The following is a 24,832-nucleotide window of genomic DNA, read 5'->3' on the forward strand; positions in this document are numbered from 1 at the left end:
ACAAAAAAGTGATCCATAGGCCTAATGGACACATACTCAAAACTCGAGCAGTTTTGATAGACACAAAGGGGAAATGTGTAGTTGGTAGATCCATATTTTAGATTTCTTGTACTTACCACCATTTTCATGATATCCAATTGGTAGTTAGTCTTGTCCCATCGCTGCAACTCCCGTAGGGACTAGGGAGAGGCGAAGGTCGAGGGACATGTATCCTCCAAAACACAACCCCGCCAAGCCGCACTGCTTCTTAACACACTGCTCGCTCAACCTGGAAGCCAGCCACACGAATGTGTTGGTGGAAACGCAGTACAGCTGGCAACCGAAGTCAGCGTGCATGTGCCCGGCCGTCACAAGGAGTCGCTAGAGCGCGATTGGACAAGGACATCCCAGCCAGCCAAACCTTCCCCTAAAACAAAATCATAAACAACAGAGTAGGGCTGGCTAATAAGTCCTTCATTTTGGGGTTATGCTCAGGTGTAACAATTTGGCTAATCTATACTTCCATATTTCCAAGTCATATTCTTGAAGATCAAGGGGTATTAAATGAATTGGAATGACTGGAAATCTGACAGACGTTGGTTTTTAATGTAAAGATAATCTAAATTGTATTATTATCTGTAGTAGAAAGCAATGGGATAGAAGAAGCTTACAAAAACAACCCAAAGTGCAATGCAACATCCATTTATGACCAGCTATGTAACCTAACATGGATTTATCCTAGATAAATCAGTAGATGTCATTCAATTTGTAATTAATTTGTGTAATGCCTCAAAGGTAAATTAATCTAAATGTAACAAAGGAATCAGATTAAATTTGACTAACGGGTTACAATTAGAAAGTGACCTACCCAACCCTGCCTGCAAATCTGTATGTGCGACCAATACACTTTGATTTGGATACTTAACAAATTCAACTGGTTTGGAGGAAACGACAACAGCCTAGGGAAGTCGAAAATAAGCTTCAAAATAAAACTGAACCATCACTTTAAGGGAATGTAATTGGATCCTGTGCCAGACCAAAGTTTAAAAAATAAGGTTGTGTGAAAATGAATTAATTTTCCCCCTAATGACTCTAGGTCCACCACATCGATGCTAATTACTTCCTGGATGAGAAGTCCATGAAGCCTGAGGAAGAAGCCACATTTAGCTTCTCTGGGGGGGGGGGGGTTCGAGGACCCCTCCACTGCGACATACAGCAATTTTCTCAAAGAGGGGCTGGAGAAAGCTAAGGAATACCTAGCACAGTAAAGGCTGACAGCAGTCAACTTTGTGTTTGTAAATTAGGGTAATTCCTCTGAAGGATAATGATAAAATGAAACGCTAAACGTCTAACTTCTGTGTAGGGATCAGATTCCTTCGGCGCTGGCAACTTTTCAGGTTTTCATTAGCATCCAACATGATCAGTATTACCTCTTCAAGAACCTCTTCAAATGACCGTGGCAGCTATACCAGTTGAGCCCTTCTGAAGACATACGCTTTAGACATGTTTTTTCTATAACTAAACTCAATAGCTAGACGTTCAAGTAGACATACTTCTCATCAGTCAGAAAAGTAGCCAGCTTTTAAAACGTTGCTTTGGTCTTTGATACTATTGACCAATTCATATTTAATTGTTGTGAGTTCAAATTTGTTTTACTCACTTAAAACGGTTTCACACCAAAACAAGCAGACACACCATAATGCATTGTACTAATTAGTGGCACTGTTTTGCAATATGTAAAGAATCATAGATTTCTGTAATACTTTGTCAGTCATTGTTGGAGTGGCAGAGCAGGTCAAGTCGTTCCCTCTGGAGTTTTAGCAGTTTGAGGGCCTGCCTGAAAGTCCAAAGTTGGCTGGCCAAGGCCTGATGCCATTGCTAAAACCTCTGCAGGCAACACCCCTGCTCTGTTCCCGAGGTCACCAACAGCTGTCATGGAAACACAAAAAGTTGGATGCTGGCACAATTGTAATGTAATTGCTTTCCTATGAAGCAAAAACATTGATGTAGATCTCATGTTATGGAACTACAGGTTAATTAACACCTTACCCATGAGATCAGAATTTAAAGTGTGACTACACCAAATATTATCTAACACAATCAACAGTTATTAAGAGCGAGATGAAATGGACTTAGTGATATTCTTCGGGTTCTACCACGTGTACATTGACACTTGAAACAGGTAATATCTTAACAAAATGTAATTTCTCCATCCTCTAAAAGGAAAGATTCACCCATTTTGAATGTGATATCATATGTGCATCACTGTTCTATCAATTCCTAAGGTCCTTTCATGTGTATCTGAGCTATTCGCTGTTCAAGCAGGCTGTATTTTTTTTGCCTGCTTGAACAGCAAATAGCTCAGATAAACATGAAAAGACCCTAGGAATTGATAGAACATCGCTCAGATGCACAAATACGATAAAACATTCAAAATGGTTGAATCTTTCCTTTTAAGCACTGCAATGTAGGCACATGTTAGCATTGCAGAGGTAGTCATCCCCTTGAAATAACCTTCGACTATTTGTGCCTAATTTTGTGCAAAAAAAATAAAAATAGATTGAGTCTTGATTGTTATTTTCAGTCCTGTAAGCTGACTACTGGATGAAATCGATGTTTCTCAAAAAGTATCAGATAAAGACATGTTATAATAACATTAGCCACATTTTGTCTACTTGTTATATTGTGGGAACATGGATCTAATTTCTGATCAGTGACAGCAACTTTCATGTATTGTTTGATTGGGTAACATAAAACATTTCTATAAATATTTAGGTTAGACCATGTTCCCCCAAGTCCTTTTTTTGTTCACTTTGACTAAATGTGTACATCAGTTCATATAATTTGGTCTATATGCAAAAAGGGGCATAGTGAGCCCCTAGTTCTTTGAATTTCAGTTCCTCCATTTTACAAAAGAGACAGCCACCTTCAGGTTAGCGATTCACAGGCAGCAAAAAGATGTGTAAAAAAAAAATGGTGCCGGAATAACAGTGCCAATTGTGCTGGGGCGGAAATGCAGGCTTACACATGCAGGTAGGCCTTCAGATGGAGATCCATTGCTAGAAGATGTGAATTCCACCCCTGAACTACAGTATCCACAAGGCAGAGTCAGATGACCGTGAGGACCATACCAACCTGCGAAAGAGTGTGTGTGTGTGTGTGGGGGGGGGGGGGGGTCTTCCAATGCAGTGAGGCTACAACCTCAGCCCCAAACCACCAACACCCCTCCTCCACCTAGTGGTTTGGTCCACATTCAGAGATAGGGTTCAGAATAATCACAGTTCAGTTCACAGCCCAAAACCACAGAATTAAGTCAAAATAGTGAGGTACATCCAACTCATTGTTCTAGAGTCTTGTTTAAAGCAGTCATTGGACAGCCAGACATAATGAGTGGGTGTTGCTAGGCAAGTTGAAGAGGGCAGGCCTTCACCAGAATGTCCACACCTCCAGCTCTATGACGTGGAAGTCGTCTCTTTCTGAGAGGCAGCAGTTGTTGAAGGTGTAACAGGGGCTACTCCTGCCCAGGTACAGCGTCTCATCCAGCCACAGGCCAAAGTGACCACTGCGGAAGAGAGAAAGAAATGTGTTCTCCTAAACATATTGGCACATACTGTAACACAAAGCAATGGACAGTAAGTGTCACGGATATAGAAACAGCATCAAGAAAACCATAATGTAACACATTTCTATAGCTGGGAGTGGCTCTACCTTCCTCCTCCGATAGCAAAAGAGTCCAGGTCTCCCTTTATGAAGAAGGAGTTCTCTCTTGTCCATCTGAAACACTATGGCAGGTGACAAGGGCAGAGTCAGTCAGGGACACCAACACAAGAGTACCTTAGGGTCCTATCTGATTAATGCTTTACTTCTCCGACAGCCCTTTCCGCATTGCAGACCAGGTGAATTGCAGATCAATGAACATGGCCTTTGTAATGCTCTGCATATACAGTACACTATTTATAGCACAGGAGGCTGCTGAGGGGAGGACAGCTCATAATAATGGCTGGAACGGAGCTAATGGAATGGCATCAACATGGAAACCGTGTGCTTGGTACCATTCCCCCTATTCCTCTCCAGCCATTATCACGAGCACGTCCTCCCCAATTAAGGTGCCACCGACCTCATGTGATTGATAGCAATGAGTTCCTAGCTTCTTAAATGTTGTTTGTGCTTAAAAAGGCAAAACGTGACCTTTCATAATCCAGTCATGCATTAAATTGATAATGTGACGTTGGTAGAGACCTTGACGTGAATAGTAATTTGGCTGCTGTGGAAATTCCTGCAATATTACATCAGCAAGATTTGCAACAAACAGTATTGTCTTCACTTAGGTTGACAAAACAATCCTGCAGCAATACCTTAAGACACATTACGGATTAGAAAATGTGAGAGAATTGTTTGGCAATGGTTGTGTATGCATTATAGTGTGTGCGTGTGTGTCTTGTCTGACCTTGAATCGAGGATGCAGCATGAAGAGGAATGTCTCTCCTGTGCCATAGAAGGTCTCGCTCGGCCTCAGTGGGTGAGAGAGAAAGCTCCCAAACACCTGGGGCACAGAAACATAACTACCTTTAACAAAAGCACAACCCTCTGGTAACCAAACAAGACCGAGCTCATACAATGGAGGTCTTCATAGGTGACCACAAGTCCACAATGAACTCTTGTGACTCCTGGCAAATCATATTATTCAAACCAACCCCACCATAGTTTCTGGAGCAGTTGTGAGTGTCTGTAGTCAATAGTGCAAATGCCATGAAAAGCAAGTGCTCTATGGTACGTGTTTGTGTTGAATCTCTAAAGCGGATAGATATTAAAAATGTTGAGGGTGGTGCGTGGAACATTAGAGAGTTTAACTATTTACATTTAAAATCTGAGAACATAAAAAAGGTCACCTGATTGAGCGAGTCCTTGATGACCATGAGTACAGGCGAGTCGCTGCCGTTCAGCTTCCGGTAGAGGGACTTGAGGCTGGAGCCGTGAAGAGAAGTGCTGTAGGCCAGATGCCACATGTGGCCCACTGTCCTGGGAGGCAACTCGGCTGAGAGCTGGAGAGAGGGAAGGATTGAGAAGGAGATAGAGTTGTGTGAGAGGGTTGGAGAGCAGGGGCACAAGTGGGCTCCCGAGTGGCGCAGCAGTCTAAGGCACTGCATCTCAGTGCTTGAGGCGTCACTACAGACACCCTGGTTTGAATCCAGGCTGTATCACAACCGGCTGTGATTGGGAGTCCCATAGGGCGGCGCACAATTGGCCCAGCGTCGTCCGGGTTTGGCCGGTGTAGGCAGTCATTGTAAATAAGAATTTGTTCATTACTGACTTTCCTAGTTAAAAAAAAAAAATTAAATGGGAGAATAGACCCTTCTTACAAGATTAACAAAAATCTTCCTATGTTGAGCTAAAGAAAAAGGGAGAAAACGGTAATAAATGATTCCTCTGTTGAGCTAATCATCTATCCAACAATGAATGAGCCTGGACATGAGACATTTGAAGATCCGACCTGCAGATGCCATAGATAATGTATTGGTTCAAAGTGCTCACAGCACTGCTCTGCTTAAATCTCTACACAGGAGTTCGCTACCAGCATTCTACCTTATACATAACCCCCCTTTGAGACATGACCACAGTCGGGGTTGAGTATTTTCAGTACTCTACTCAGCACAAAGGTTCAGTCATGAATGGCTCTGTATGTATGACTGAAGGCCAATGCTGCTTGAGGGAGACCGAGGCAGAAAAGTCAGGTTTTGTCTCAGACTCTGGATTTATCTTTAACCCCAGACCAGTCTGGGAATGCTGAACTTGTAATGCATTTGTGGAACTAGAGGCAAGAAGAGGAATGTGTGCAATTTCTTCTATATGTGTGGTGCTGACCAGTGACATGTCATGAGAAGCTTTAATTTAATTTCCCCTTGTGGATTAAGGAGGTCATTATCTCTTCCTTATCCAATAATGGATGAGCATAATCTTCTATTGTGAATTTGTGCATGTGCGATTAGATCAGACAGAGTTTTGTGAAGCTCCGACATACATGTCTCTGGTTGGGTACGTACCTCTCTGACAAGCGTTGCGTCCAAGATGCGACTCTGCTCCACGATCTCACACAGTCCCTCTGGATCTTTGTCCATGACCAGAGGTAGTCTCCCGCCACCATCCTCCACTGACACCATCTGCAAGACAAGAGAGACAACCTAGTTATAAGCCCATTAATCTCGCACTCAAACTTGACACACGTCGCACTCAAACAACAACTCCGGACCCCACTCCACCTAAAACACTACTCAAAGTTCCCCAGGGCAAGATGTGCAAAAGATGCATCGTCACCACTGACGCTCTAGTCAAAGTTAATGGAAATAGCCATTTTTTGTGTTCAGCCACTACAGACTTTAGGACTTTCCTCGATGACTTTAATATACAGATTTACCTCCCAGTCCTCCCCAGTCCGTCCGTGGTTCTTGGACACTTCTTCCTCCTCCTCCTCCCCGTTGTCAACCAGTACAAACTCGTCTTTGTCGCCATCCCCCTCCGCAGACCCTCCCTCCAGTACGCATAGGTCAGGCCTCCAGTGGCTCAGATAGGCATAGAGCTCGTCTGAGCTACAGAAAACAAGACATGAGAGCAAAAAGATTTAGTGTTAAAGACCTTTAACTTACTTCTAGTGAGAATTGTAAAATTCTCTATATTCCTCAGCAGGGGAGGGCAATGAAATTGCTGAACAAGACATGTAAACATTATGTAAATGTTAGACAGTGTCAGTGCGAGGTGCTAATGTTCACAGAATGTAAGTAGAGTGTTAATGCTAAACTAAAACAGTCTTTCTGTGGCTCCAGACTGTTACCTCTCCTGGGAAAAGGCGAACCAGGCATCCCTCCGGGGTAAGGTTTTTGTTGTCCCCAGCTGCAAGTCTGCAGCCACACCCTTCTTCCCAGCGGACCCCTGGAGCCGCAGCCTGACAAACATGAGACACCCAAAAGTCCCTGAAGGTCTAGAGAGGCCTGGAGAAGGAGAGAAGTAGGGGGGAGCGAGAGAGAAAGTGAGGGTGTAGCAAAACAAAGGAAATGAGTGGGAACCATTTGTTATGATACCATCTTCCTACAAACTTATCAAGCAGACTTCAACTGCTGCTTGGGATAAAACAATGACATAAAACTATTGACTTGATTCCTTTCATTACCTGACGTCTGATTCCTCACAGACTGCTCCTTCTCAGTCTCCTCTCTGTCCACCTGCTCCATTCTCACTAGATTTCTCGTCCCTGCTGCTACTTGTCCTCCACAACAAAAGGTGGCAGCACTGCTCAGCTCAGCCCCGGATGACTGCACAACCAGCTCTTCCAGTGGGCTTCCCTTCCCCTCCAGCTGCTTCTCTGCCCGAGTCATGTCACTGCTACTCTCCTCCTCAGCGAACCCTTGGACTAGGCTGAGAGCCAGGGCAGACCTCAGCTCCGACGTAGCAGCAGAGACCAGCACTGGGACAGTCTCCCTCTTGTGCTGTGGGCTACGGCTGCTTCGCCTCCCACCCTGCTGGAGCGTCTTGCCAGTTTTGGAGACAGTTTTCTGGGTATTTTTAGTTCCTTTCCACCTAGTAACAGAAAAACAACCACCCATGTATGTTGCATGTTCTGCAATGTGACCCAGCAAGCACTCCTCGATACCATAGAAATCCATGGACCAATATCATTGGCTATACTCATTTACATTTACATTTAAGTCATTTAGCAGACGCTCTTATCCAGAGCGACTTACAAATGCACTGCTAGATATCAGAGAACATACAGAATATTAGAATACACACCCACAGTGATCCAGTCATAGTGCGTATTTGCGATCTACCGATTTGACAGGTCTGCCCAGCATATAGGATTATTTTAGTGACCTCGGTTAAAACGCCTTTCCAGGCAATGTGAAGACACAGTATGTTGATCTGTGAAGAGCTGCACCAAATATGTGTGTCTCAATCATGCACAGTCATTTAATGCTGACCTGTGTGTGGAGGTGTTGAAGTGCACGTGGGAAATGTCCGAGTAGAACGAGACAGAGTCCAGGCTGTCCACTGAGCAGGACAGCAGGTACTCCTCACAGCCGTGCTCCATCACCAACGGGTGGGTCTTACACGGGTCAAAGAAGATCTTATTGGACGTCACTAGCAAGATACCAGAAACCACACCCTGGTGAGAGAGAGAGAGGTGAGAAAGGTAAGCGGGTGGTGAGAGGGGTGAGCAAGAATTGCGAGAGTGAGGTAGGTGAGAGTTGAGTGAGAATGGCGCTAGTCTCCACCCACCTTGCGGTCAGTGATGTAGCGGCAGAACAATTTGAGATATGGCATGGCGGCTTGCCCTTCCCTTTGGGAGCACTCGGGAGGGAGGGCCAGTAGGCAGAGCTGTCCGTCAGGCATTGGCACCGCCTCCACATCCTGGGAGAATCAAAACAAGCACGGAGCAAAAACACAACCGTAGCTCAGTAATATGCACTTCTCCGCTTGACTTAAGTGTCTAAAGCAGGCATTAGCCACTCGTTAGACAGTGCTTTATATACACAGAGCTGACTTAGCTGGTTTTAAAAAAAACAGTTCTCACAGAAATCAATCATTGCCATTAGCCAGTTAGCCAAGTTTTTCCAGTCCTGCATTGGCAATTTCAGCCTAATTTAAAAACTGTTAGCCTCTCCTGACAAGAACATTCAATTCTACCATCGGAAAAGCAAGAACACACTCCATTAAAGGCCTGATAGGAGCCAGATCATCATGGTTAAATCATTTAAAAACATTGTCAAATGTACTTCCTCTTCTGTATGATTTGTGGAATAAAGTCACATTATCCTTACCAGTAGTTTGTCATACTCTGCATCTGGTGACGGGGAGTGAGGGCTGGCAGATGGGGCCGGAAAAAGCCCAAGCCCTGGGTTAGTGTCCAACTCTGGCTCCAGCCTGAGGTTGGGGTCAAGGTGCATCACTGCGGGAGATGAGCCTTGGCCAGAGCCTTTACTCTTGGGAACGCGGAGGTTCTTCAAATGAAAGCACAGGGTAACATCACAACACACAGTCGTGCACTGCTGTAAATACAACTCTGCCCAGCGTAAGACCTCCCACTTCCTCTTTCCATTGTACTGTGAACTTTAAATCTGCTTTACTGTCGTCTTATCTGTAGCCTACTGGAGTGGAGGGGTGGATGCTTGATTTGGTAACCATGCAAATACAGGTAACTGCCAAAATTAAGGAAACAAGTAAATGAGGGATACAAAGTATATTGAAAGCAGGTGAGGTCCCAGAGTTAAGCAATTAACAATCATGCTTAGGGTCATGTATAAAAATGCAGAGTTGCCCATTATTTTGGCTAACATGGCTAGAGGAGATCTGTGACTTTGAAAGAGTGGTCTCAAAGGAGCATAGGGGGAGAGAGTCAGTCACCAGACAACCCAACTGAACACTTATGGAAGATTTGAGCGGCGCCTGAGACAGCATTTTCCACCACCATTAACTAAACACCAAATTATGGAATGTCTTGTGGAAAAATTGTGTTACATCCCTCCAATAGTTACAGACAATTGTAAAATCTATTCAAAGGTGCATTGAAGCTGTTCTGGCAGTTCATGGTTGCCCAACGCCCTATTAAGACATTTTATGTTGGCGTTTTATTTTGCCAGTTACCTGTAGCTTCTCTGAAGGCTATGTGGTGAAGGCTACATAGTCTTTCCCTCACTTTGCATGTCAAATCAGTGGAAGGTACAAGTAAAACACATTATACACACACACACACACACAAAAGTATGTGGACACCGCTTCAAATTAGTGGATTCGGCTATTTCAGCCACAATTTGCTGACAGGTGTAGAAAATGAAATCGCCATAGACAAACCTTGGCAGTAGAATGGCCTTACTGGAGAGCTCAGTGACTTTCAACGTGGCACCGTCATAGGATGCCACCTTTCCCACAAGTCAACTGTGCTGTTATTGTGAAGTGGAAATGTCTAGGAGCGACAAAGGCTCAGCCGCGAAGTGGTAGGCCACACAAAAATCACAGAACGGGACCACTGAGTGCTGAAGCGCATAAAAATCAGTTGCAACCTTCACTATGTTCCAAACTGTCTCTGGAAGCAACGTCAGCACAAGAACTGTTCGTCTGGAGCTTCCTGAAATGGTGGAGCTGCACACAAGCCTAAGATCAATATGCGCAAAGCCAAGCGTCAGCTGGAGTGGTGTAAAGCTTGACGCCATTGGACTCTGGAGCAGTGGAAACGCATTCTCTAGAGTGATGAATCACGCTTCAATATCTGGCAGTCCGACAGACAAATCTGGGTTTACCGGATCACAGGAGGATGCTACCTACCCAAATGCATAGTGCCAACTGTAAAGTTTGGTGGAGAAGGGATGTTTTTCATAGTTCGGGCTAGGCCCCTTAGTCCAAGTGATGGGAAATCTTAATGCTAGAGCATACAATGACATTCTAGAATGTTCTGTGTTTCTAACTTTGTGGCAACAGTTTGGGGAAGGCCCTTTCCTGTTTCAGCATGACAATGCCCCCATGCACAAAGCGAGGTCCATACAGAAATGCTTTGTTGAGATCGGTGTGGAAGAACTTAACACAGAGCCCTGACCTCAATCCCAACCAACACCTTTGGGATAAATTGGAATGCTGACTGCGAGCCAGGCCTAACTCGCCCATCAGTGCCCGACCTCACTACTGCTCGTGGCTGAATGGAAGCAAGTCCCCGCAGCAATGTTCCAACATCTAGTGGAAAGCCTTCCCAGGAGAGTGGAGACTGTTATAGCAGCAAAGGGGGGGAACAACTACATATTAATGCCCATGATTTTGGAATGAGATGTTCGACGAACAAGTGTTCACATACTTTTGGTCATGTATTGTATTATGTCACTACCCTGAAACTTCATACTGGGAAAAACATATGCAGATATAAAAGATAATGTACATCTTGTCAGTGTCTGCTCAAATGATCAAATCAAATTTTATTTGTCACATACACATGGTTAGCAGATGTTAATGCGAGTGTAGCGAAATGCTTGTGCTTCTAGTTCCGACAATGCAGTAATAACCAACAAGTAATCTAACTAACAACTCCAAAACTACTGTCTTATACACAGTGTAAGGGGATAAAGAATATGTACATAAAGATATATGAATGAGTGATGGGTTGATCGTACCCATAGGCCTGTAATTAATGCCCCCCCCCGTGACATTTCAAGGAGTCACATGTTGAGTGAGGAGAAGTTACAGAACATGTCATATATATATACAGTATAATGTGTAAATGTAGGCTCTGGAAGATACTGTATGTATGTGTACAGGATGTAGCATCTGATAAAGGGGGGGAACCATGGTGACTCTTACCTGCCGGGAGATGAGGGAGGAAGAGATGGAGAGCTGCCTGTTCAGCTTAGTCTGATCTGCCAGGCTACTGCACTTGGAGGTGACACTGAACACCGTGTCTTCATGGTGAGCCTGTGTGTACGCAGTGCAGAAATCCATTAGGTAGTACTCCAATATTTTAAGAAATTAGACCAAATAAATGCCAATCTGTTCCCTTCATTTGAGGCTCCACAGTCCTCTGACAAGCCCAATAACATGTGAACCCTCCATCCGCTCCTACACAACACAGGATTTAGCTATTGACAGATGGTCCATTGACCTAAATTACGTTCCCGACGCTTGAGACTCCATGTCTGCGGGCATTATTCACACTCCGCTACTGTATGTGTGTGTGGGTATGACAGAGTGTGTAGGAACATGCCTAATTGCTTGTATGCTTTTTGTGTGTGTAAAACATTTTTAAACAAGATAGTGATACAGGCTACCAGTTCGGCATTATTTGAATACTGGTTTAGTGAATCAACTTCATACATGGAACTCATTGATATTTTCATAACACAGAAGTTTATAGACCAAGTATTAACTGCAAAGAATACAAAGAGTATAAAATGGACATACATTCTGAGTACTCCATATGTTGCATAAATCAATATACAAACACGTCACCCCTATACCAGACTCAAAGCAATATTGGTCCTTGAAAGCATCTTGATATGCTGTAGATCTTTTCAATGTATATTTTCTAGACAGAAAGGCATTGCAAAGGGATTTTCTAGACCGAAAAAAACAAAGTTATTGAATACATGTTTTTGCCTTTAGTTGTTTAGGCTACAGTAAGATTTACAGTAGTTTCCACATACAGTTGAAGTCGGAAGTTTACATACACCTTAGCCAAATACATTTAAACTCAGTTTCACAATTCCCAACATTTAATCCTGGTAGAAATTCCCTGTCTTAGGTCAGTTAGGATCACCACTTTATTTTAAGAACGTGAAATGTCAGAATAATAGTGATTTATTTCAGCGTTTATTTCTTTCATCACATTCCCAGTGGGTCAGAAGTTTACATGCACTCAATTAGTATTTGGTAACATTGCCTTTAAAATGTTTAACTTCGGTCAAATGTTTTGGGTAGCCTTCCACAAGCTGCCCACAATAAGTTGGGTGAATTGTGGCCCATTCCTCCTGACAGAGCTGGTGTAACGGAGTCAGGTTTGTAGGCCTCGTTACTCACATGCTTTTTCAGTTCTGCCCGCAAATTTTCTATAGGATTGAGGTCAGGGCTTTGCAATGGCCACTCTAATACCTTGACTTTGTTGTCCTTAAGCCATTTTGCCACAACTTTGGAAGTATGCTTGGGGTCGTTGTCCATTTGGACGACCCATTTGTGACTAAGCTTTAACTTCCTGACTGATGTCTTGAGATGTTGCTTCAATATATGCACATAATTTTCTTGCCTCATGATGCCATCTATTTTGTGAAGTGCACCAGGCCCTCCTGCAGCAAAGAACCCCCACAACATGATGCTGCCACCCCAGTGATTCACAGTTGGGATGATGGTGTTCTTCGGCTTGCAAGCCTCCCCCTTTTTCCTCCAAACATAACAATGGTCATTATGGCCAAACAGTTCTATTTTTGTTTCATCAGACCGGAGGACATTTCTCCAAAAAGTACAATCTTTGTCCCCATGTGCAGTTCCAAACCATAGTCTGGCTTTTTTATGGTGGTTTTGGAGCAGTGGTTTCTTCCTTGCTGAGCAGCCTTTCAGGTTATGTCGATATAGGACTCGTTTTATTGTGGATATAGATACTTTTGTACGCGTTTCCTCCAGCATCTTCAGAAGGTCAGGGATTGATTTGCACTTTTCGCACCAAAGTACGCTCATCTCTAGGAGTCAGAACGTGTCTCCTTCCTGAGCGGTATGACGGCTATGTGGTCCCATGGTGTTTATACTTGTGTACTATTGTTTGTATAGATGAACATGGTACCTTCAGGCGTTTGAAAATTGCTCCCAAGGATGAACCAGACATGTGGAGGTCTACATTGTTTTTCTGAGGTCTTGGCTGATTTCTTTAGATTTTCCCATGATGTCAAGCAAAGAAGCACGGAGTTTGAAAGTAGGCCTTGAAATACATCCACAGGTACACCTCCAATTGACTCAAATGATGTCAATTAGAAGCTTCTAAAGCCATGACATCATTTTCTGTAATTTTCCAAGCTGTTTAAAGGCACAGTCAACTTAGTGTATGTAAACGTCTGACCCACTGGAATTGTGATACAGTGAACTATAAGTGAAATAATCTTTCTGTAAACAAATTGTTGGAAAAATGACTTGTGTCATGAACAAAGTAGATGTCCTAACCGACTTGCCAAAACTATAGATTGTTAACAAGAAATTTGTGGAGTGGTTGAAAAACGAGTTTTAAAGACTCCAACCTAAGTGTATGTAAACTTCCGACTTCAACTGTATCAATTTCCCCTTTACGAAATCTGATAACGTTCGAAAGCTGCAATAATAGAAGCTTTTTCATCTGTACGTGATATAATTACGAACATTCATTTTCAACACATATCTTGCAATACACTGTCCTTCCATTATAACTGTTGTAGAGCCTCAGAATATACCCGTGCATACCCATTGACATAAGGAAGATCTGTGACTGATCTGTGACCACTGTTTCACTGAAATACAGCTGGTCTGACCTTTGAACCCTCATTATCCAAATCTATCTATACCATATATTATGCACTGTATTGGTTATCAAATGTGAGGGTGCAGCAGGTCTTTAAGATCATTGGCATAGGATTAGGGCTACATAAGATTGTGACTCACCATAGTGTCTACCTTGTCATCTGACAGGTGATCTCTGCCCATGGACTTGGCCATGGTTCCCTCCGTTCCCCATCTAGGCTCTATGAAGGCAAGATGTAAAAACATGATGTTGAGAAGCGATAACTCTTTCCACCAGTACTCTGCTTTCTGCTGCTGACTTACAACTTGTTTGTGGTACTGTATATAGTTTAATTCATGCAAAACAACCCCCCACTCTCTCTGGCCCTGTGTGTGGGCTCCTTTGTGTATCTCTCCTGGGGTACATGCAAGAAAGTACATACATTTCAGAGGTTAATTAATGTACTGAGGTTTCTCTTTGAGAGCCTCAGGTGTGCAACAAGACAGCACTGTTGGCCTTGACACACCGACATAGAAATGTCAGCTCTCTGGCTCAATGGCATGTGTCAGCAAACTAGATCAAATTGAAAGCTCGCGGGAGGAGTGATCATGTTGATCCAATAAGTCCTTCTATAAAAATGTCAACATTAACAGGGGCAGATCTGTGGTTCTGTGTACAGTGCTTTCAGAAAGTATTCATACCCCTTGACTTACTCCACATTTTGTTGTGTTTGAGCCAACAGGTCATTTTTCTGTCAGAAGTTCAAGCCTTCCTTGCTGCAGTGTTGCAATTCCTCAAAAGTTAAATAACGCTACACCTAGAGGAGTTCTCCTTAACAACCTTCATTTGTGTGTGTTCTGTCAGGCTCTAGAATGGTTTGCCACGAAAATACACAACACATTTATAAATGCCATACGAATAATTGGCTATGGATCTACTGCAGCTACCAAGCCCCTGCTAAAGCAAACAAACCAGAGATATCGCTATAATCTTGTTGAGAGATACCTCACCTTGGAGGTAATACTGTCGCAGTCGGGGGTTCCGGATGTGGGGGACGTGGTCAAGGGGACGCCCCACGGCACGGTGGCCCTGACCACTGGCCTCCTTGGTTGGGTCGGTCTGAGGCCCTGTCTCCAAGGGTCCGGAAATTAACCTGGGGGACTGGGTGTCCCCAACAGGGAGCTTGGACCCCAGTCTGGAGGGGAGAAAGAACAAAGGGATGCTGGTGGTAGGGAAAACTACTGGGATGTTTATTAGTTCACCATTTATTATAGTCATTAAAGCCTTCTGACCCCATCTACAGTATATGAGCACGTAAGGGTAAAAATAGTTGATAACACATCCGAGGCAATCAGCTATGATTCTTTATAATTTTGTCTTGACATTTAAAAAAAGACTGCTCTATATTGGCAATCACATTTGTGATTCATAGGATAGTGGGTGTTAGGGATATGGGTTGTTACTGCTTCTGGCAAGCACCTGCACTCCTCTTGCCCACGTAATGCCCATGACTGTTTGTGTTCCTTTATTCAAACAATAAGTAAATTCAAAAGAGTGACTATATCAAAGAAGGTGTTAAGTCTACTTTGAGCTGCTGTGCTCTATTCATTGCAACATGTAGGGAGAGCAACCCAAAAAAGGATAGAACGCATTCTGGGATTAACTAAACGCGTCACAATTCTAAGCAGTGCTTTTCCTCATTTTTTGCCAATAATCAGTTAATCACAGGCCTGACCTGGTCTTGACGTTGCCAAAGTAGCTGGGCCTGTTTTTGTCCCTCTGTTGTATTTTGTGTTCCATGGCTCCAAGGGTTTGCAAGAAAGCCTTCTCAGTGGCCTAGCTGAGAATTCTGGGATATTGACAACAGCGATGGTCTGGTGAGTTGAGGGGCTCAGCTGGCATCCGTCCTCCTATGTTGGGTCCCCATGCTTATTAGGCACCCGTAATCATACCTACAGGAGAGTGTAAGTTAGTGCACATATAAAAAAGAATGAGAGAGTGAGACAGTGCATATACTCCAAGTAATGTAGTCAGGTCTTTCAGGAGAATCAATGATGCAATCTGAGCATTTTAGCAGGCATATAACCTTGCGCTGGAAAAATGGTCAGAAAAAAGGTTAAATAAGAAATTTAAAAAAGAGTGGATTCGGCTATTTCAGCCACACCATTGCTGACAGGTGTATAAAAATCAAGCACACAGCCATGCAATCTCCAAAGACAAACATTGGCAGTAGAATGGCCTTACTGAAGAGCTTGGTGACTTTCAACATGGCTACAGAGTTCCAAACTGCCTTTGGAAGCAATGTCAGCACAAAAAGTTCCTTAGTTCCAGTGAAGGGAAATCTTTTTGCTACAGCATACAATGACATTCTAGATGATTCTGTGCTTCCAACTTTGTTGCAACAGTTTGGGGAAGGCCCTTTCCTGTTTCAGCATGACAATGCGCCCATCCACAAAGTGAGGTCCACGGTTTGTAGAGATCGGTGTGGAAGAACTTGACTGGCCTGCACAGAGCCCTAACCTCAACCCCATCGAACAGCTTTGGGATGAATTGGAACGCTGACTGCGAGCCAGGCCTAATCGTGCAACATCAGTGCCCAACCTCACTAATGCCCTTGTGGCTGAATGGAAGCAGCAATGATCCAACATCTAGTGGAAAGCCTTCCCAGAAGAATGGAGGCTGTTATAGCAGAAAGGGGGGGACCAACTCGATATTAATGCCCACAATTGTGTAATGAGATGTTCGATGAGCCCTTGTCCACATACTTTTAGTCATGTAGTGTATATTGCATGGCATTTTGGTGCATTCAATGTAATCTATTGTCAGAAGAGATTGGTTTCTCCACTTAGCTCAAGTTCATAGTGAATAAGGGGTTCTACATGCAATACTGTATGAAGCATGCCAACAAAATCATTATGCCGTGGAGAAGATTGCAATTACTGTAGTCTTCCTACACATGAATGATCCCACTTCCATATCGAAAATCCTGGGATGCAGCAATAAAACGTAGTGGTGGGGTACCCTGAATTCAGCAACATATTACAAGCATTTGGGGACTGACCTGTCACAAAGACTGCCCGGAGTGTTGATGGAGAGCGGGTGATTTCGGCAGACTTCATATTGCGGTGTTACTGTAGACTGTGATAGCACTGCAGAGGAGAGCTCAATACTGCAGCGCCAACAGCAACACGTTGAGCATGTATGCTCCGCCTATTTCCCTCATCCTCCATCCTTTTTAAAGGGCCCGTGGTTGAGCACTGCAAGGCTGGAATAACGGTTAACTCACTGTAATAATCAATCCAACCCCACATGTTGTTAAATTCCCCATACAAACGCCTTAAAATAGCATAGATTACAATGGTAACTTTTCAAAATGACTTTGGTTTGTTGCACTAATTAATTGCAGATAGAAAAAGCCTATACATAACTTTCGCAGAAAATAACATGGCCTTTATTAGAATAGAAAACTGGAGTGGTTTATACCTTTGGGAAATATATATAGTTTATAAATAAATTCCGCAAAAGGCCTAGCACACGCCTTCTGTCACTCGAAGCGCTTCGCTCGTTGATGCTCAAATTCTGGAGAAAAACACGGTTCTGACTAGAGTGGGTACAGTTAAAACCAAACGTAACTTTTTCGTAGCAGGTTAAAGGCGCTCCATGGTCAACTGCCATCAGCATTGGCCGTGCAGCTGATACGACCTCTGCAGAAGTCAGGGCATACATACTTCTTCCGCTTCGCCGAGCAGAGTAGTTGTAAAATAAATGGTCAATGAAGTTAGTTTGTTTTACAGGACCTCCCATATAGCTCTGCGAAGCAGAAATACGAATGCACTTCCTGACTTCTGCAGAGGCAATATCATGTAAATGCTTGCAAGGCCAATGCAGACCTCAGATTGAACATGCAGTGCATTTAAGAGACAATTTATGCTTGATCCGAAATGTGGTCGGTGGTGCCATATGGATGGTGTGACTCAGTAGCGGATCCTACAGAGGCATGTAAACGTTACAGTAGAGGCGAAAATGAACTCAGTACCGCATCGCCATTAGCCTCTAAAATGTTGTAACAATATGGACGGCTCCATATAGCTACGCATTAACATGATTGACGACGGTAGGTGAAGGCGGGAGGTCCTGTATAAACACAAACGCACTTCCTTGACACCTCTGCGCAATAAGTATGAATGCCCTGACTCCTGAGGCTGTATCACCGTAAATGCTGCACGGCCAATGCAGACATCTGATTGCCCATGGAGCTCCATTAAGGGTTAATTTAGGCAGCGGCTTAGGAAAGGGTTAGCTAAAATACTCTAACCTTCTAGGAAAAGCAACGCCATTCTTTATTTTGTGTTAAGATAACCGACATTAGCTACAACACATGGTATCATTCGATGTCTAAATTGAGGGTCAATAAAGCCAGGAAGACCGGTTGAAGGGCGAGTTAACGTTAACTGGCAAGCGTCGTCAGCTAACAGTAGAGCGCAACTAACGTTAAACACAACACACTAGCTAGCCGTGCTTTAGCTTTCTCAAACTTCTGCATTCTCCATACAGTTCACAGCCATAGCTTCGCCCACGACTGCCTCATATGAACTCGAATCCCCTACGCTGTGGTTAACGTTTAGAAACGTCAGTAATCATCGCTTTCGAAACATATGGCGGTTATCTTTCATCAACGAGAAATAATCCTTCGAATAAAAAAATACTTAATGTTGCAGTTTTAATCCTTAGCGCTATGGGTGCCTCCATCCAGCGAAGCTAACCAAGGTACAGTTTGTTTTATAAGCACACATTGACATTTTACAGACATTCGCCAAAAGCTATTTAAAATTTGTAAAAATCAATGACTAATTCACAGTTTTTCACAATCAAACTATATATTATTTATTCTATAAATGTCAAGCATACTTTTACAGCCTTTGTTTTGGATTTTTTTTTAAATCCAGTTGATTTGATAGAAATACACATCTATAAACGGCCATTTAAAGCTATACAAATCAACGTTTCACTGATCAAACTAGGTATGATTTATTCAATAAATGTGTAGTATACTTTTACAACCTTTACTTTGAGTAGAAATTCAGTGGCCATACAATCACCTTCCTTTTTACGGAACATTGCATTGGGCTAGCTACCAACTAGTAACCTAACAATAGCTGCAGGAAGTAGGGGTGCTGCAGCAACCCTATAAAATAAGTGCACAAAACTAGTGCACTGGACCTTTACTAGTACTATATTAGCGGACCGATAAGTCTGTAGGGCTGGGCGATATGACGATATATATATCGTGTGACGATAGAAAAACATCTATTGTTTCATATTACGCGCTATCGTTTATTTCGTTATGTGTCGCAAATCACACTCCTTTGGGCAACATGTTTTGTAAATTGGACGACGGTTTGCGTGTGGAAGGAATTTTGCAACACAAACATTATGTGTGAACTTGACAGAGCATGGAGACACGGAGCTCGTACCTAAAAAAGGGTCTTCGGTCGCATGGACATGGTTTGGGTATGAAAAGTCTGACACGGACCAGAAAACCGTCCTCGGCAAAATATGCCGCAGGCCGGACCCAACAACAGGCTCAAACACCACTAACTTTTTACCACCTACGCAAGAATCATGTCGAACAGTACGGTGGGAGTCTACAGATGAGACCCAAAAAAGTAAAGTTGAGTGCTCAAATCAAACCCCCGACTCAGACGTTGCAAGAGGCTTTTGCCCGCGGCACACCATATAGCAAAGGATCACAAAGATGGAAGGAGATAACAGCTGCCGTTACAACTTACAGTTGAAGTCGGAAGTTTACATACACTTAGGTTGGAGTCATTAAAACTCATTTTTCAACTACTCCACACATTTCATGTTAACTAACTATAGTTTTGGCAAGTCGGTTAGGACATCTACTTTGTGCATGACAAGTAATTTTTCCAACAATTGTTTACAGACAGATTATATTACTGTATCACAATTCCAGTGGGTCAGAAGTTTACATACACTAAGTTGACTGTGCCTTTAAACAGCTTGGAAAATTCCAGAAAATGTCATGGCTTTAGAAGCTTCTGATAGGCCAATTGACATCATTGGAGTCAATTGGAGGTATACCTGTGAATGTATTTCAAGGCCTACCTTCAAACCCAGTGCCTCTTTGCTTGATATTATGGGAAAATCAAAGAAATCAGCCAAGACCTCCAAAAATATTGTAGACCTCCACAAGTCTGGTCAATCCTTGGGAGCAATTTCCAAATGCCTGAAGGTACCACGTTCATCTGTACAAACAATAGCATGCAAGTATAAACACCATGGGACCACGCAGCCATCATACCGCTCAGGAAGGATACGCGTTCTGTCTCCTAGAGATCAACGTACTTTGGTGTGAAAAATGCAAATCAATCCCAGAACAGCAAAGGACATTGTGAAGATGCTGGAGGAAACAGCTAAAAAAGTATCTATATCCACAGTAAAACGAGTCCTAGATCGACAGAACCTGAAAGGCCGCTCAGCAAGGAAGAAGCTACTGCTTCAAAACGGCCATAAAAAAGCCAAACTACGGTTTGCAACTGCACATGGGACAAAGATGGTACTTTTTGGAGAAATGTCCTCTGGTCTGATGAAACAAAAATATAACTGTTTGACCATAGTTATGTTTGGAGGAAAAGGGGGAGGCTTGCAAGCCAAAGAACACCATCCCAACTGTGAAGCACAGAGGTGGCAGCATCATGTTGTGGGGGTTCTTTGCTGCAGGAGGGCCTGGTGCACTTCACATAATAGATGGCATCACGAGGCAGGAAAATGATGTGGCTATATTGAAGCAACATCTCAAGACATCAGTCAGGAAGTTAAAGCTTGGTCGCCAAATGGGTCTTCCAAAGTCTTCCATACTTCCAAAGTTGTGGTAAAATGGCTTAAGGACAACAAAGTCAAGGTATTGGAGTGGCCATCACAAAGCCCTGACCTCAATCCTATAGAACATTTGTGGGCAGAACCAAACTGAAAACGTGTGTGCGAGCAAGGAGGCCTACAAATGACTCAGTTACACCAGCTCTGTCAGGAGGAAATGGGACAAAATTCACCCAACTTATTGTGGGAAGCTTGTGGAAGGCTACCCGAAATGTTTGACCCAAGTTAAACAATTTAAAGGCAATGCTACCAAATACTAATTTAGTGTACATAAACTTTTGACCGACGGGGAATGTGGTGAAAGAAATAAATTCTCTACTATTATTTCACATTCTTAAAATAAAGTGGTGATCCTAACTGACCTAAAACAGGGACTTTTTACTAGGATTAAATGTCAGGAACTGTGAAAAACTAAGTTTAAATGTATTTAGCTAAGGTGTATGTAAACTTCCAACTACAACTGTACATCTGCAAAGACATGGCTCCAATTTACAGGGTCGAGAAACGACCCAAGTTACCAAATGCAAATTGATATGTTGCATGTATTAATGCCAAAATAACATGCAAGCCCCCAAAATATAGTGCTCTTGTTTTTTTGCACATTTGTCACACTTAAATGTTTCAAATTTTAATATTACACAAAGATAAGTAAACACAAAATGCAGTTTTTTGGTGATCATTTGATTTAATAAGGGGGGAAAAAAGCTATCCGAACCTTCATGACCCTATGTGACTAAGTCATTTCCCCCTTGTTAAATCATGAATTTACTGTTGTTAATCACATTTTTTGGAAAGCTGAGTTCAATTTCACTAGCCACACCCAGGCCTGATTACTGCCAGACCTGTTGAATCAAGAAATCACTTAAATAGAACCTGTCTGACAAAGTGAAGTAGGCCAAAAGATCTCAAAAGCAAGACATCATGTCGCGATCCAAAGAAATTCAGGAACAGATGAGAAACAAAGTAATTGACATTATCAGTCTGGAATTTACAAAGCCAGTTCTAAAGCTTTGGGACTCCAGCGAACCACGGTGAGAGCCATTATCCACAAATGGAGAAAATTTGGAACAGTGGTGTACCTTCCCAGGAGTGGCCGGCCTACCAAAATTACCCCAAGAGTGCAGCGATGACTCATCCAAGAGGTCACAAAAGAACCCACAACATATCTAAAGAACTGCAGGCCTCACTTGCCTCAGTTAAGGTCAGTGTTCATGTCTCAACCATAAGAAAGACTGGGCAAAAATGGCATCCATGGCAGAGTTCCAAGGAAAAAACCAGTGCTGACCAAAAATAACAATGGCTCGTCTCACTTTTGGCAAAAAAACATTTGATGATCCCCAAGACTTTTTGGAAAGTATTCTGTGGACTGACGAGACAAAAGTTGAACTTTTTGGAAGGTGTGCGTCCCGTTACATCTGGCGTAAAAGTAACACAGCATTTCAGAAAAAGAACATGCCAATAGTCAAATATGGTGGTGGTAGTGTGATGGTCTGGGGCTGCTTTGTTGCTTCAGGACCTGGACGACTTGCTGTGATTGATGGAACCATGAATTCTGCTCTCTACCAAAGAATCCTGAATGAGAATGTCCGGCCATCAGTTCGTGACCTCAAGCTGAAGTGCACTTGGATTCTGCAGCAGGACAATGATCCAAAAAACACCAGCAAGTCCACCTCCTGAATGGCTTAAAAAAAAAAATTAAGGTTTTGGAGTGGCCTAGTCAAAGTCTGGACTTGAATCCGATTGAGATGTGGCGTGACCTTAAAAAGGCGGTTCATGCTCAAATCCTCCAATGTGGCTGAATTAAAACAATTCTGCAAAGAAGATGGAGGAATTTTGGCCCAAACGATGTGAAAGACTCATTGCCAGTTATCGCAAACGCTTGATTGCAGTTGTTGCTGCTGAGGGTGGCACAACCAGTTATTAGGTTTAGGGGGGCAATTACTTTTTCCCCATAGGGCCATGAAGGTTCGGATAGCTTTTTCCCCTTAATAAATAAAATCATCACTTAAAAACCCAGGTAAACACAAAATGCAGTTATCTTTGTGTAATAAAATGTGTTTTAAACGTTTAAGTGTGACAAATGTGCAAAAAAATAAGAAATCAGGAAGGGGCAAATACTTTTTCACAGCACTGTATATATTTTAGGCCTATATTTATTTGGTTTGCAACTATAGTTGGTATTTTCTATTTACTTTTTTAGATTTTATACATTATTTTTTATACATGCTTAATTGAACATTTGCACAAAGGTTCGAAATAGAAGGAGAAATAATCTAATGAGTAAGTACCTCTTATTTGTTTAGTGTAATTCGAAATGTAATAATCGGCCTTTACATGAGGTCATTTTATATAAACTAGTAATTAATTGAATTTACAGAATATGAAATGACCTATCGGGATATGATATTTTGGCCATATCGCCCAGCCCTAGCAGTCTGTAGCACAGGCCCCCAAAAATGTAGTGCCGTAATACATATTTTTATTGCATAAATCGTGCATACATTAGATTGCAATGTTGGTGCAGTAAAATAATCCAAATGTAGCCTATGACAATGTAAATGGAGAAGGATAAAACTTGGTCAGCCGCAGATCAAAATAGCGACACGAAGTCTTCGGGTGAAAGGAGTTGTCCATGGTGCTGTCATTAAAGGTATTTTACTTACCCTGTTCGTAATGAGTACGTGACGGTTGCATTTAGGCTTCTGCGCAGATGGATGAAGCCAGCGGGGAACGCATGCGGCATACAGACACCACCCGCTACAGACCTACCACAGATCTTACTTGCAGTGCTGTAGTGCTTTTTTTTTTAGGTAAGGGAGCGGAAAAAATGTAAATGGTGTCACAATTTCCCCAGTCTATACTTACAGATGTAGCCTATTACTACAGGGTTCTCCAACTCTATTCCTGGAGCGCTACCATCCCGTAGGGTTTCATTCCAAACCCAGTTGTAACTCACCCGATTCATCTTATAAACCAGCCAATTATTAGAATCCGGTGTGCTACATTAGGGTTGGGATGAAAACCTACAGGTTGGTAGCGCTCCAGCAACAGGGTTGGAGAGCCCTGTTATAAAATATGCATAAAATGCATCCTCCAATTGCAACGTCTGCCTATGCCCACACATAGGCCTATTGTCTCAAGAAAATGTTAGATTTTTAATACCCTCAAACACCAAGTTAGGAATACCTCTTTTCAAAATAGGCCGTCATCACTGTCAATCGTAAATGATAATTATTCATGTTTTACCGGTGAAACTGCATCTGCATGCCAATCATTTGATTGATCTCAATCAGTTTCATGGGAATAGCCTATGCATTTCAATCTTCTTGAATTACTGTTTTGTGAGCGTGTTAGAGCAGATGATAAACTATTAGCCTTTCTTGTATCAAATCAATTGACCAAGTAGTGAACATAAATAATTACTACGTAGAATTGTAGGACATTTGTTTTAAAACAGCCATATAATCAAGCTTTTGGTGTGGTAGTTTCATGCACTTCAATAAACCATAACCTAAATGCAGTATTACCTCCAACTTGGCCCAATTCACATTTCCAATTTCCCACTCCGACATAGCCTACCAAGCTAGAGCAGGCCATGAGTCTCAACCAATAGGCTAAATATCCCAAGCAGGCCTACAGCAACTTCCAGAGAGGGTCAGGCTCTTGGGCTTTGCGGTGGCCACACTGGTTTAGGTGTCGGTCCTCGGCAGAACGTTGTTGCTGTAACCAAGTGGTCACATATCGTTCTGGGTTCAACTGCGCAAGAGCAGGTCGGTGGAGTTTTATCAAGGCAGACGTTCTGAAGTTGTCAAGCCTCCAACAGGCCTCTACAGTTATTCATAATTTGCCGGAGAGAAGACAGGGAAGAAACCACCATTATTTGGTTGTCATTCTATTGTTTTTCATTGATTTTGTGTGTTAATTAAATATAATTTATTTATAATTGATTAAAAAATAATTTATAAAAGGTTC

General features: G+C 42.7%; 1 protein-coding gene across 2 annotated transcripts; it reads right to left on the reverse strand.

The window, feature by feature from the left end:
- Positions 1-566: 566 nt before the first annotated feature.
- Positions 567-24,463, reverse strand: LOC115138304 (nuclear receptor coactivator 7-like). 2 transcript variants are annotated; one of them, XM_029675008.2, is made up of 17 exons: positions 23,524-23,612; positions 17,022-17,225; positions 15,696-15,912; positions 14,971-15,155; positions 14,122-14,201; positions 11,311-11,421; positions 8,790-8,969; positions 8,248-8,379; positions 7,950-8,134; positions 7,142-7,548; positions 6,806-6,962; positions 6,392-6,563; positions 6,021-6,137; positions 4,869-5,021; positions 4,427-4,522; positions 3,688-3,761; positions 567-3,541 (listed from the first exon to the last, which is right to left on the reverse strand). In XM_029675008.2, exons 3-17 carry the CDS (start codon positions 15,758-15,760, stop codon positions 3,406-3,408), a joined length of 2,250 nt encoding a protein of 749 aa, XP_029530868.2. In that variant the 5' UTR covers positions 15,761-15,912; positions 17,022-17,225; positions 23,524-23,612; the 3' UTR covers positions 567-3,405. The 2 variants fall into 2 exon arrangements, with proteins under 2 accessions (XP_029530868.2, XP_029530869.2); XM_029675009.2 differs by lacking the exons at positions 17,022-17,225; positions 23,524-23,612 and adding an exon at positions 24,388-24,463.
- Between the last annotated feature and the right edge of the window lie 369 nt (positions 24,464-24,832).

The sequence above is a fragment of the Oncorhynchus nerka genome, linkage group LG12 (genome assembly GCF_034236695.1).
Source record: "Oncorhynchus nerka isolate Pitt River linkage group LG12, Oner_Uvic_2.0, whole genome shotgun sequence".
Classification (NCBI taxonomy): Eukaryota; Metazoa; Chordata; class Actinopteri; order Salmoniformes; family Salmonidae; genus Oncorhynchus; species Oncorhynchus nerka.